The sequence below is a fragment of the Chiloscyllium plagiosum genome, unplaced genomic scaffold, assembly GCF_037043375.1.
Source record: "Chiloscyllium plagiosum isolate Xiang-an unplaced genomic scaffold, Cpla_swu_hap1 HiC_scaffold_37, whole genome shotgun sequence".
Taxonomy (NCBI): domain Eukaryota; kingdom Metazoa; phylum Chordata; class Chondrichthyes; order Orectolobiformes; family Hemiscylliidae; genus Chiloscyllium; species Chiloscyllium plagiosum.
The window spans coordinates 22,235,502-22,248,648 of record NW_028270175.1 but is presented as its reverse complement, the minus strand read 5'-3'; the positions used below and the strand labels follow the sequence as shown (position 1 = coordinate 22,248,648).

At 43.9% G+C, this 13,147-nt stretch overlaps 1 protein-coding gene across 3 annotated transcripts in view; it reads left to right on the top strand.

Moving 5' to 3' along the window:
* clcn6 (Cl-/H+ antiporter 6) overlaps window positions 1-13,147 on the top strand; it is an 85,099-nt gene that overhangs the window by 22,414 nt on the left and 49,538 nt on the right. For all 3 annotated transcript variants that reach the window (XM_043675878.2, XM_087980455.1, XM_043675877.2), the window contains exons 5-8: window positions 7,429-7,495; window positions 8,192-8,298; window positions 8,583-8,709; window positions 9,858-9,925. In XM_043675878.2, the coding sequence (XP_043531813.1) occupies window positions 7,429-7,495; window positions 8,192-8,298; window positions 8,583-8,709; window positions 9,858-9,925 (369 nt within the window). The remainder of the gene's footprint in view (window positions 1-7,428; window positions 7,496-8,191; window positions 8,299-8,582; window positions 8,710-9,857; window positions 9,926-13,147) is intronic.

The window sequence follows — 13,147 nt, the reverse complement described above, 5'->3', positions numbered from 1 at the left end:
TGGGGAGAGGGGTTTATTTATTTGTTCTTCACTTCGCGATTTCCCCCCCCGCATTTTATATATATACTACACACACAGGCAGGGTGGTCTAGTTACTTATCCTATTTTATCACTATCTTTAAGAGCGGGCTGTTTTCCCCTGTTATTTTGTATTACTATATTTAATTATTATTTGTTGAGACTGTAATTTTATAGTTGTACAGGTTTATACATGGTATTAACATCACCAAAAATATCTAGGTGCTAATGTGGGTGGGGGAGGGGGGGGTAGGGTAGCTCAAAAAGTAGTGGAGTCGTCATCCTTATTCGGAAGAATCTCCCCTTCAAAATCCCAAATCAGATAAAAGACTAATCTGATCGATATATTCTAATTAAAGCCTTTATAAATGGAGAGGAATATGGGATCTTAAATCTGTATTATTCCCCAGCACATCCTTTCATATTTATAACAGAAGCCTTCTCCAAGTTGATGGCTCTCGGTGCTCGTCATACAATTGTAGGGGAGACTTCAATTGTATTCCGGACCCAGAAATAGATAGGATTCCCAAGAGTATTGCAGGAGTATCTCCCAGATCCAGACAATTGGTGGATTTGAACAAAGAATTAGGACTAGTAGATGTGTGGAGATGCCTTCACCCACAAGGCAGAGATTTTTCTTTCTACTCTAATCCACATAAATGCCACACCAGAATTGATATGTTTTTTGTCCCCTCGATTTTTAAAAATTCCATATCATCCTGGAAAATAGGTAGTATAACAATTTCTGATCACGTTGCTGTATACATGGAAATCAAGGTGAAGAACAATGAGACGTTCTCTCTCCCCCCCCCCCCCCCCCCCCCCCCCCCCAGCATTGGCGTATGGATTCCTTCCTGATGAAGGATAGTAAATCTGTAAAGTACTTCTCTTGAGAATTTAAAACCGTTTTGGAAATTAATTCAGGTACAGCTAATAACCCATCGACGATGTGGAAGACCATCAAAGCCTACGCACGAAGTTTAATCATTTCATACTCGGCGACCCAGGAAAAATTAAAGGAGAACAACAGCGTCTGCTTGAAGCTCGCTTAAAAGCAGCTGAAACAGCATACACTGACAGACCCTCTATTATCAAATTACAAAGGATTACGGCTCTTAGGACAGCTCTGAATACCACGCTTACCCAAACGGCTAAGAGGGAAATATTATTTGCAAAACAAAGGTTATATGAATTTGGCGATAAACCTGGTAGATACTTAGTATTTCTTGCAAAGAAAAGAAAGGCCCCTCAAACTATCAAGGAAAGTGCGGGTACTTTGACTCATGACTACAAAAGAATTAATGCAATCTTCAGAAAATTTTACGCTGATTTATATAAATCGCAGGATTGCGAAGATAGAGCTAAGAGGATGTAGTCATTTTTTAAAAACTTGACCTTTCCAGACCTAACCCTGGAACAGGTATCGGTCCTGAATGTTCCCCCAACAATCCAAGAAATACTTGACGCAATCAGGCACCTTCAGAGCGGTAAGGCACTTGGCCCAGATGGATTTCAAGCTGAATTCTACAAAGAATTTCCCGGGCAGAAACACCATTTTAGGGTGGCACAGTGGTTAGCACTGCTGCCTCACAGCACCAGAGACCCGGGTTCAATTCCCGCCTCAGGCGACTGACTGTGTGGAGTTTGCACATTCTCCCTGTGTCTGCGTGGGTTTCCTCCGGGTGCCCCGGTTTCCTCCCACAGTCCAAAAATGTGCAGGTTAGGTGAATTGGCCATGCTAAATTGCCTGTAGTATTAGGTGCAGGGGTAAATGTAGGGGAATGGGTCTGGGTGTGTGCGCTTCGACAGGTCGGTGTGGACTTTTTGGGCCAAAGGGCCTGTTTCCTCACTGTAAGTAATCTAATCTAATTTACAGGAATATTGGCTGACCCTAATATAACGGCCCTGAGGACTGGTACAGGTAAACATAAAATTGCCCTTTATGCAGATGATGATCTCCTATTCCTCAGTAATCCCCTGATGTCCGTGCCTCGCTTAATCCAAGTTATTAATATATTTAATGCATTCTCAGGCTATAAAATTAATTTTTCAAAATTGGAGGCTATGCCAGTGGGCGGCCTCGCTAACATATCCCACCTACCGGATGGATCCCACTTTCCCTTCCGGTGGTCCCTGGAGGGTTTCTTATACTTCGGTATTTTTGTCAACCCAGTGTTTGGCCAGCTATACAAGCCTTATCCTGGAGAGGATAAGGCAGGACCTCCAGCGATGGGGAGACCTTCCAATTTCCTGGTTAGGCAGAATAGCATTAATTAAAATGAATGTCCTGTCCCGTCTCCTATACCCTATGAGAATGTTCCTGGTGATGCTGCCGAGGTTGGCACTACGCAAATTGTATGGCTGGCTGGGCTCCTTCAGCTAGAATCATAGACAGCCCCTCATTAAGCTGATGAAGCTACAGCTTCCACAGGCAAGGGGAGGACTGGATTTTCCAGATTTTAGGAAATATCAGTTAAGTTCCCTATTAAGCTACATAGCAGATTGGGTCTCATCTGACCCGCAATCAATCTGGCTGGACATCGAGGCTTCTCAAGTAAAATGCCCACTTATTAACCTCTTATTTTCAGACAAGGGGAAAATCATTACGGACCACTGCAAAAACCCTATAGTACTAAATACAATTAAAGCTTGGAATATAATGCGGCAAAATGAGGGCAGTTCACACAAAACATCCCCCTACACTCCGATAGTGGGGGCATGGGGGTTTCAACCGGGGCTTACAGATGCCACATTCAAATTCTGGAGATCCAGGGGTATCTTCTGTTTAGGGGATCTGTTCAAGGAAGGGGTCCTGATGTCTTTTGAATAGCTGCATCAGAAATTTTGATTACTTAATGGTGATCTCTTTTGAGACTTCCAAATTCGAGATTACATACAGAAGAAGACTACGCTATTAGATAGTCTTTATAAATCAGACAGAGAACGTAGAGTGTTATGGCCAATCGGGGTACCTTCGGTCAGCACTTTTTATCATTTATTACATGATGAAGTATCGGAAGATATGGACCATCAGCTTAAAACATGGAATCAGGATTTGGGGCTGGAAATCTCCATAGAAATGTGGAATGATATTTGGGAAAATGCCAGAAATATCTCCATCTGCAACAGAACCCAGGCCATTCAGTTGAAGATACTTCACAGGGCCCATGTAGCACCGGACCAATTGGCAAAATTTAAGGCAGGAGCATCTCCAATGTGTCCCAAATGTAAAACAGAGGTGGGCACTCTTGTTCACTGCTTGTGGACTTGTCATAAGATCCGTAAATATTGGACTAAAGTAGGAAACGCCCTGACAGAAATCTTGGGAACAGAAATTAGAATAGATCCAGTATCTCTCATTTTGGGCTTTCCGAACTTGCCTTCCCTGGATGTGCACAGGAAGAAATTATTTTCCATTCTCTCTTTCTGTGCAAGGAAAAATATTTTGGTAAACTGGGTGGCTGAGGGCCCTCCTGGACTTTCAAATTGGCACAGAATAATCATGGAATGTATACCCCATGACTTCTTTACAAACATGGTGCACCAGGAAACTGAACTATTCTATAAAATATGGCACCCTTTCTTGAATTACACAGATACAGATATTTCAGCCACTCTATGAAGGGCTTTTATCTAACTGAGACAACGACCCTGGCTGGTCTGGGGCCCCTTGGAAGAGGAATCCCCCCACATGAATACAGGTTTTTGTTATGATTTGATGATAACATATTCCGAGCATGTACTTTACTACTCAATTTCTGTGTTACCCGTCATTTTTTTTTCTTGAGTAATGTAAGAGATTTGATTATACACTCTGGTTAGTTGTAGGTTGGATTAGTTGTTAGTTGAGTTTTGTCTTTTTCTTTTTCTTTTCGGTATCTCTTCTTTTGTTTGACAGATTTTGGCTAGTATTTATTTAAGATTTAATTATATATCAGTGTTTATACTGGGTTTTTTTTATTTGTAAACTTGTAAAAACATAAAATGACTAAATAAAAAAGGAAATCTGCCATCCTCACCTGGTCTGGACTGCTTGGCCTACATGTGACTCCTGACCCACATCAATGTGGTTGACTCTCAAGTGTCATCTGAAATGGCCTAGCAAGGCACTCAACAAAGAAATTAAATTGGATGGATCACCTGGCATTGATGTAGGCATTGAAAAATTCAATAGCAGAAGAAACTCTGTTGTCCTGCAAAATACTCCTGAGAACATCTGGGGGCTCGTGTCAGAATTGGGAGAGCTGTCTCACAGATTAGTCAAGCAATAGCCTGACAGTCATACTTGGATATGTCCTGGTAAGACAGATCCAGGAGAGATGGTTGGTATACAGTCAGCAGTGAGTTATCCTGGGACTTCCCAATGTTGACTCCAGACTCCATGAAATCTCATGGCTTCAGGTTAAACATGGGCAAGGAAACCTTCTGCTGATTATCATGTACCATCCTCTCTTAGCTGATGAATCAGTACTCCTCAATGTTGAGGGAGGCAAGGATGCAAAATACACCCAGGATGAGGGATTTTATTGTTCATCTCCTAGAGTGGCTTGGCAACAGCACTACTGATACAGCTGGTCAGGACCAAAAGGATACAAATGCTAGACAGGGTCTGCACCAGTTGGTGAGAGAATAAAAGAGTGGGAAAAATATATTTGTCCTCATCCTTATCAATCTGCTAGCTGCAGATGCATCTGATCATAACTGTGCTAAATTGCCCATAGTGTCCAGGGATGTACAGGCTAGGTGAATTAGCCACAGGAAGTGCAAGATTGCAGAGATAGGATATGGGTGTGGATCTGGGTGGGATAATCATCAGAGGGTCAGTGTGGACTTAATGGGCCGAATGGCCTGCTTGCACACTGTATGGATTCTAATATTCTAAGTGTTGGTAAGAGTAACTACAGTACAGTCCTTGTTGCAGATGAAGTTCCACCTTCACATTGTGAATACCCTCCATCGTGTTGTGTGGCATTATCGCTGTATTAAATGGGGCCATCTTCAAACAGATGTAGCAGCTCAAGACTAGGCATACTTGAGGCACTGTGGGCTATCAATAGCAGTAGAATTGTACTCCAGCACAATCTGCAATCTCAGCCTGGCATATGCCCCATTCAAATATCAAAGCCAGGGGATTAACCCTGGTTCAGTGGAGAGTGCAGGAGGGCATGCAAGGAACAGCACCAGGTATATCTAAAAATGAGGTGTCAACTTGGTGAAGCTACCCAACAGGACTACTATAGCATATCAGCAAATGACAGAGCTAAGTGATCCAATAATCCTAAGCTCTGCCATATCCAGTCCTACATGGTGGCGGACAATTAAATGACTCACTGGAGGAGGAAGCTCCACGAATATCCCCATCCTCAATGATGGAAGAGCCAAACACATCACAGCAATCTTCAGCCAGAAATGCTGAGTGGATGATCCATCTCGGCCTCCTCCAGTGATCCCCAGCATTGGAAATATCAGTCTTCAGCCAATTTGATTCACTCCATGTGATACTAAGAAATGGCTAGAGGCACTGCTATGCCTCCTGACAATCTTCTGGCAACAGTACGTGGTGCTCCAGAATTTGCTATTCCCCAGGCCAAGCTATTCCAGTATAATTACAACACTGCCATCTACCCGAAAATGTGGAAAATTGCCTAGGTATGTTGTGGACACAGCAGGGCAAATCCAAGCTGGTCTGGAACCACCACAATAGTCTACTCTCGATTATCAGTAAAATGATGAAAGGTGTCATAAATAGTGGTATCATGCGGCACTTGCTCAGCAATAACCTACTCAATGACGCTCAGTTTGGGTTGCACCAGAGCCACTAGCTCCTGACCTCATTATAGCCTTGGTTCAAACATGGACTAAAGAGCTGAAATCCAGAGGTGAGGTGAGAGTGACAGCCCTTGATGTACAAGCTGCATTTGACTCAGTATACCATCAAGGAGCCCGAGCAAAACTGCGTATCAGGGAGCAAAGTCTCTGCTGGTTGGTTATTCCTCGCACACAAGGTGGTTGTGTTTGTTGGAGCTGAGATGACTGACATCCAGGAATTCTGCAGGAATTGGCCTAATCATTTTCAGCTGCTTATCAATGATCTTCCTTCCATCATAAGGTCAGAAGTGAGTATGTTTGCTGATGGTTGTGCAATGTTCAGCTCCATTGATGACACTGAAGCAATCCATGTTCAAGTGCAACATGATCTGGACAGTATCCAGGCTTGGGCTGACAAGTGGCAAGAAACATTTGCACCTCACATGCCAGGCAATGATCATCTCCAATCGGAGACAATCTAACCATCATCCTTGACATTCAGTGGTGTTACCATCACTGAATCCACCTGCTGACTCCCATAACCTGACCACCATCTACAAGGCACAAATTAGGCATATGATGGAATACTCAACTCTTGCCTTAGACAGCACCTTTGAAACCCTTGATCACTCCCAACTAGAAGGACAAGGGCAGGAGATACATGGGAATACCACCAAATAACAAGTTCCCCTCCAAGTCACTCACCATCCTGGAAATATATCAATGTTCCTTCATTGTTGTTGGGTCAAAAATCAGGGAATTCCTGTCCTAAGGGCATTGTGAGCCAGTCTACAGCACGTGGACTACAGCTGTTCAAGAAGATAGCTCACTACCACCTTCTGAGGGGTAACTAGGGATGGACAATAAATGATAGCCAGCTAGCAACACCCATGGCCCAAGAGTGAATAAAATAAAAATTGGACTTTCTTTGAGTTCACTCATGGACCCAGTTAGATCATTTTAATGAGTAATTAAGACACAGATCTGGCAGATGATCTGAGTTGTAGTGTTTAAATGTATTCCCATTGTTTGTATTTATATTCTATGCAGTGTGATCGACTGTGTAACCTCCATGTTGAACCTGGCTTTCTGGGTAATGTGGCTGGCTTATGGTGGGTCAAATGATATTGACAAGGAATGTGCATTTATAGACACCTTATGCCTGTCAACATTTAGGAAATGTTAGTGTTTCATATGTTCAATTATTTTGAAGTACAGATGAATATGACAACTCCCAGCAAGATTCCATCAATAATTAAGATAAATAACCAATTAATTTGTGTTCTTATGTTGGTTAAGGTAGAATCTGCGCAATTTACTGAAATTTTCAGTATTTTCTTGGAATTTACCTTATTTGGAAGAGAGTACCCCCAAATATGCTGCATTTCCTTGGAACCGCAGTTGTAGCCTACATTTTGTGACCGTGTATTCTGGCGAGACGTGAAAGCATGGTATTCTGACTCCTGTAGGAACTGAGGGAAAAAAACAGCTTTGTGGGTCAAGAACTTAAGTGTGTTCGGATGCAGCTAATAAACAGCCAGACTCCACTTATGATTAGATTACACTAATTGTTAATTGATTGTTTGACTCTGCTTTTTTCAGGTTGGACTGTTCATCGATTACTTTGTTCATCTCTTCTCAGACCTTAAATACCAAATCATTGGAAAATGTATCCTTTGAAATGTGATAATGCTAGAAAATGACAGAAGGTAAGTGTCGATGTATGTGAATGTAGATTGACTGACAAATAAGTTGTAACAGGCTGGAATCCAATCCAGAGCCAGTTCTGATCACACTTTCTACTGCCGTCTGAGCAATGATTTAGAAAAGCACCTTAATATGTCTTATTTATAAAAAGAAGGACAAATCTATTCTATCAAATTACTGTCCTATCACCCTATTCTCAATTGCCAGCAGCAAAGTGAAAGAGTGCTATCAGATGGCAGTTAGTTATGAGTAACATTCTTGTTGATGCCCAGATTATACTCTATCCTGACAATTCTGTTCTCAACCTCCAAATGTGGACAAAAGATCAGAAGTTGAGATGTTTGACATCAAGGTTGCATTTGTCCAAGTGTGACATCAGAGAGCCCTTGTAAAACTGTTTGGATTGTTACTAGAAGATACATAATCTCAATTTACATTTGCTTTGTACCTGAAACATAATAAAATTACTCAGTGTTTCAAAGAGACATTATAAATCTAAACATGACACCAAACCACAAAATTGGCTTATTTTCTGACTGCCCAAAACCTCTACCACCTACCAAAAGGTACAAGTCAGGAGCGTGATGGCAGCTGTGAACTTGATGATTTTTTGATTGTTATCTTTGCTGCATATTTTCCCTAATTTCACCTCTTGAAGCGGTGGAGGATTGCAGTGAGAGGGGATGTCTCGCACTCTCCCTCCTTGAGATTCTTGCGTTCAACATGGGTTTTGTTTTCCTGGCCAGTCTATTTGTCTTGATTGAGGTAAGAACGTAAGTGTGTTACATCAAATTTGACTTGTGTTTTAAATGAAAAATAGCAACTATTAAGGCAGTAATGGTGTACAACGCCTTGTGCTCACTGTTGAGTCTCTGGAGAATGAGGCAGTGCTTTCACTATCTGCTATTCATCCCATTCTTGCTGAAAGCAAAAATGAAATTTGATGTTTTCTTTACAGGGGTCAGACTGGTTGTTATCATTGTCAATGGTCTATGTTCTGCCAGGGTTGGGGACAGTATCATGTTTTGAAAAATATCTTTTTGTTTCAGCCAGTTGCAGCTGGATCAGGAATTCCTGAAATCAAATGTTATCTAAATGGGGTAAAGATCCCTGGAATTGTGAGGCTACGGACCCTGGTCTGTAAAGCAGTAGGCGTGTTGTTCTGTGTGGCTGGAGGTAAGGGGCGACTTGAGGTTTTTTTCCTATGTTAGTTGCATGTTCAGGAAAATATGCTTAACCTCCTGTTCAGAAGCAACACGCAACATTTAACAGTACAAAAAATATATATCAATTGGATCAGAATCTGAGAAGGACAGCTTGACATTTTGGGTGGAACCTTTTAACAGAACGAAAAGACCTTTTATTCCCATTGTGGTCTAGTGGATCTGACATGCTTCTGTTTTGCCTGAGTGACATCCACAACCTTCATAATGTTCAGACTGCTGTGCTAATGGCTATCCATTCTTCCTCCTCCTCCTTAAATTGATGCTAATGGAACTCAGACACTTAACAAAGGATGCTACAAGTGTGAAACTCTACAGGAGCTACTAGTTACTTAGTAAATTACGATACATGTACTTTTGGTTTCTCTGCCCAGCTATTATGGAACAAGGCATAGTTGGTGCTGTCTTGCACTGTTTGGTTGTACCCTGTCCCACTGTTGATGGTCCATCTATTTTTGCCCATTCTTTGCAGTGTCCATGAAGGTATCGGCTTCATTTTAATGACAATTGTATACAAATGATGAGAGAATCACAAAGTGAGTCAATAAGTTTGAATAGAGTTTTGCAATTTTTGCTTTATATATTCATTCTTGGGGTGAATGTGTCTCAGAAGGCTAGCCTTTAATGCCTGTCCTTGATTGCCTTGAGAAGTTGGTGGTGAGCAGCTGCCTTAAACTGCTGCATAGCTCAATTACAGTCCCATGATGATTCCCTTGACGGAGTTGTGCATTATGTGTTCTGTCTATGAACTGAATTGGGAACTATTTTCAACCTGAGGTACATTTTGGTGTTCAGAAAATATTGTGCCACTATACTGCTTAATGCCTTCCTTGTGGGGAAAACTGATACATGTTTATATGCAACAGCTTTATCAGACCTAGAAGTTTGTGCAAACGCGGAGTTCTAATTGTTGAGAACTGACGCAATATTTCTTAGATTTTATGATTTTGAGAGGGCCATCCAGTCCTTTTGTAATTTCAGCTGATTCACTTTAGTGGTGTAAAGTCTTTTCCTCACCATTGGGCAGAATTTATCCGTTGAGTGCTGTACTGCTCCTGTTTGGCTGTTCCAGGCAAAGTCTGATGCACGTTTTGTTTCTAGGATTATTTGTGGGAAAGGAAGGTCCAATGATTCACAGTGGAGCAGTGGTGGGAGCAGGTCTGCCTCAGGTGAGTGATTGCAGCTTGGGGTAATGGCAGGCATCAACAATTATTTATAATGTGTTTCAGATGTGTCATTTTGTCAGTTGTGTCTCCACATTGGGTTATTTTTGCTGACTTTTTGTTCAGTTGCTAAAGTATGGAAATTTGATTAATGGAGAGTTGGAAACAATTACATGAAGTTCCATTACCTACTGTTGCCCTTCATCCTCCAAATGAGACTTTACAATCAAACAAGATAAAACCCAATTTGTTCTTTCTTCACTCACCCATCCCGAACCAAAGTCCTACCACTCCTCCAGTTTCTCACTTTGAAGATATTCCCAGATGTTATCCTGAAATTACTCGATCTTAGTTGGAAATTGTCATGGTTCTCGTTTGCTTGAGTAACTTGTTCAGTGTGGTGCTGAGCCAGCTTTGTGCTCAGCTAACTGATCGTGGCTAACCTACTCCTTTATTGAGTTGTTCTCAGCAACACATCATCGAATAACCTATAACAGTAGGATGGGTTAGTAAATGAGAAGAATGTCTTCCTTGTTTCTGTCTTTAAGTCAGTTAATGCTCTTAAATCTGTTGTTAGGCCAGCCTCTTTTTCAGAATGCCAGCAACCATGCAGTTCAAAGGGATTCAGTTCTACTGGAGTCCTGAGCTATTATGGAATGCTCTTTGAAATTCACAATGTTCTTGGGCTCATTTTTCTAGAGTTTGTGAATCTTCGTGTTGCGGTGTTCTGAAAAAGTCAGTGTTGTTTATAATAGTGCTTAATTGTGGTATTGCTTAACTGAAGTAAAAGATCAAATCTTTCAGGCTTATGATTTTGTCATAGGCAAGCAAAAAATCAAATAAATCAGTGAGCATTTTTAGGAGCAACTGGGTTTTTGGGACCTGACAGGATTTTTGGCTGGTATGGTTTGTGGTTAGAGAAGAAGGGTACATCAGAAACATTGATCTCTCTGCCTCCTGATGTTACCGGGCTTGCTGTGTTCTTCCAGCCTCCAGCTTGTCTATGGTAGATTGTGAATTAGTGGTGCTGGAAGAGCACAGCAGTTCAGGCAGCAACACACACTGACCCACTCCACCCTCACATCACGCAAAAGCCCTTCATCAGGAATAAAGGCAGTAAGCCTGGAGCGTGGAGAGATAAGCTAGAGGATGGTGGGGAAAAAGGAGCATAGAGTACAATGGGTGAGTGGGGGAGGGGATGAAGGTGATAGGTCAGGGAGGAGAGGGTGGAGTGGAGAGGGTGGAAAAGAAGATAGGCAGGTAGGACAAGTCCGGACAAGTCATGGGGACAGTGCTGAGCTGGAAGTTTAGAACTAGGGTGAAGTGGGGGTAGGGGAAATGAGAAAACTGTTGAAGTCCACATTGATGCCCTGGGGTTGAAGTGTTCCGAGGCGGAAGATGAGGCGTTCTTCCGCCAAGCGTCTGGTAGTGAGGGAGCGGCGGTGAAGGAGGCCCAGGACCTCCATGTCAACTGTCGCCGGGACATTAACCGCCTCAACCTTCTACCTCCCTCCCCCACTCCAACTTCTCACCCTCACAACGCGCAGCCCTCCAATCCCTCTGCTCCAATCCCAACCTCACCATCAAGCCAGCGGATAAAGGGGGCGCAGTGGTAGTCGGGCGCACTGACCTCTACACCGCTGAAGCCAAACGTCAACTCGAGGACACCTTTTCCTATTGCCCCCTCGACCATGACCCCACCCCCCATCACCAAACCATCATCTCCCAGACCATACAGAACCTCATCACCTCAGGAGATCTCCCACCCACAGCTTCCAACCTCATAGTCCGGGAACCTCGCACTGCACGGTTCTACTTCCTTCCCAAGATCCACAAGCCTGACCACCCTGGCCAACCCATTGTCTCAGCATGCTCCTGCCCCACTGAACTCATCTCTACCTACCTCCACACTGTCCTATCCGCCCTAGTCCAGGAACTCCCCACATACGTTCGAGACACCACCCACGCCCTCCACCTCCTCCAAGACTTTCATTTCCCCGGCCCCCAACGCCTCATCTTCACCATGGATATCCAATCCCTCTACACCTCCATCCGCCACGACCAGGGCCTCCAAGCCCTCTGTTTTTTCCTCCCCTGATGTCCCCAAAACAGTACCCTTCCACCGACACTCTCATTCGTTTGGCCGAACTGGTCCTCCCCCTTAACAATTTCTCCTTTGAATCCTCCCACTTCCTCCAGCCCAAAGGGGTAGCCATAGGCACACGTATGGGCCCCAGCTATGCCTGTCTCTTTGTTGGCTATGTAGAGCAGTTGATCTTCCGTAATTACACCAGCACCACTCCCCACCTCTTCCTCCGCTACATTGATGACTGCATTGATGCCACCTCGTGCTCCCGCGAGGAGGTTGAGCAATTCATCAACTTCACCAAAACATTCCACCCTGACCTTAAATTTGCCTGGACCATCTCTGACACCTCCCTCCCCTTCCTGGACCTCTCCACCTCCATTAATGATGACCGACTTGACACTGACATTTTTTACAAAACCACCGACTCCCACAGCTACCTGGATTACACTTCTTCCCACCCTACTTCTTGCAAAAATGCCATCCCGTATTCCCAATTCCTCCGCCTCCGCCGGATCTGCTCCAAGGAGGACCAGTTCCACCACAGAACACACCAGATGGCCTCCTTCTGTCGAGACCGCAATTTCCCTTCCCACGTGGTTAAAGATGCCCTCTAACGCATTTCGTCTGCATCCCGCACCTCCGCCCTCAGACCCCACCCCTCCAACCGTAACAAGGACAGAAAGCCCCGGTGCTCACCTTCCACCCTACCAACCTTCGCATAAACCAAATCATCCGCCGACATTTCCGCCACCTCCAAACAGACCCCACCACCAGGGATATATTTCCCTCCCCAACCCTTTTCGCCTTCCGCAAAGACCGTTCCCTCCGTGACTACCTGGTCAGATCCACGCCCCCCTACAACCCACCCTCCCATCCTGGCACTTTCCCCTGCCACAGCAGTGCAAGTAAAACCTGTGCCCACACCTCTCCCTCACCTCTATCCAAGGCCCTAAAGGAGCCTTCCACATCCATCAAAGTTTTACTTGCACATCCACTAATATCATTTATTGTATCCGTTGCTCCCGATGCGGTCTCCTCTACATTGGGGAGACTCCTAGCAGAGCGCTTTAGGGAACATCTCCGGGACACCCGCACCAATCAGCCACACCGCCCCGTGGCCCAACATTTCAACTTCCCCT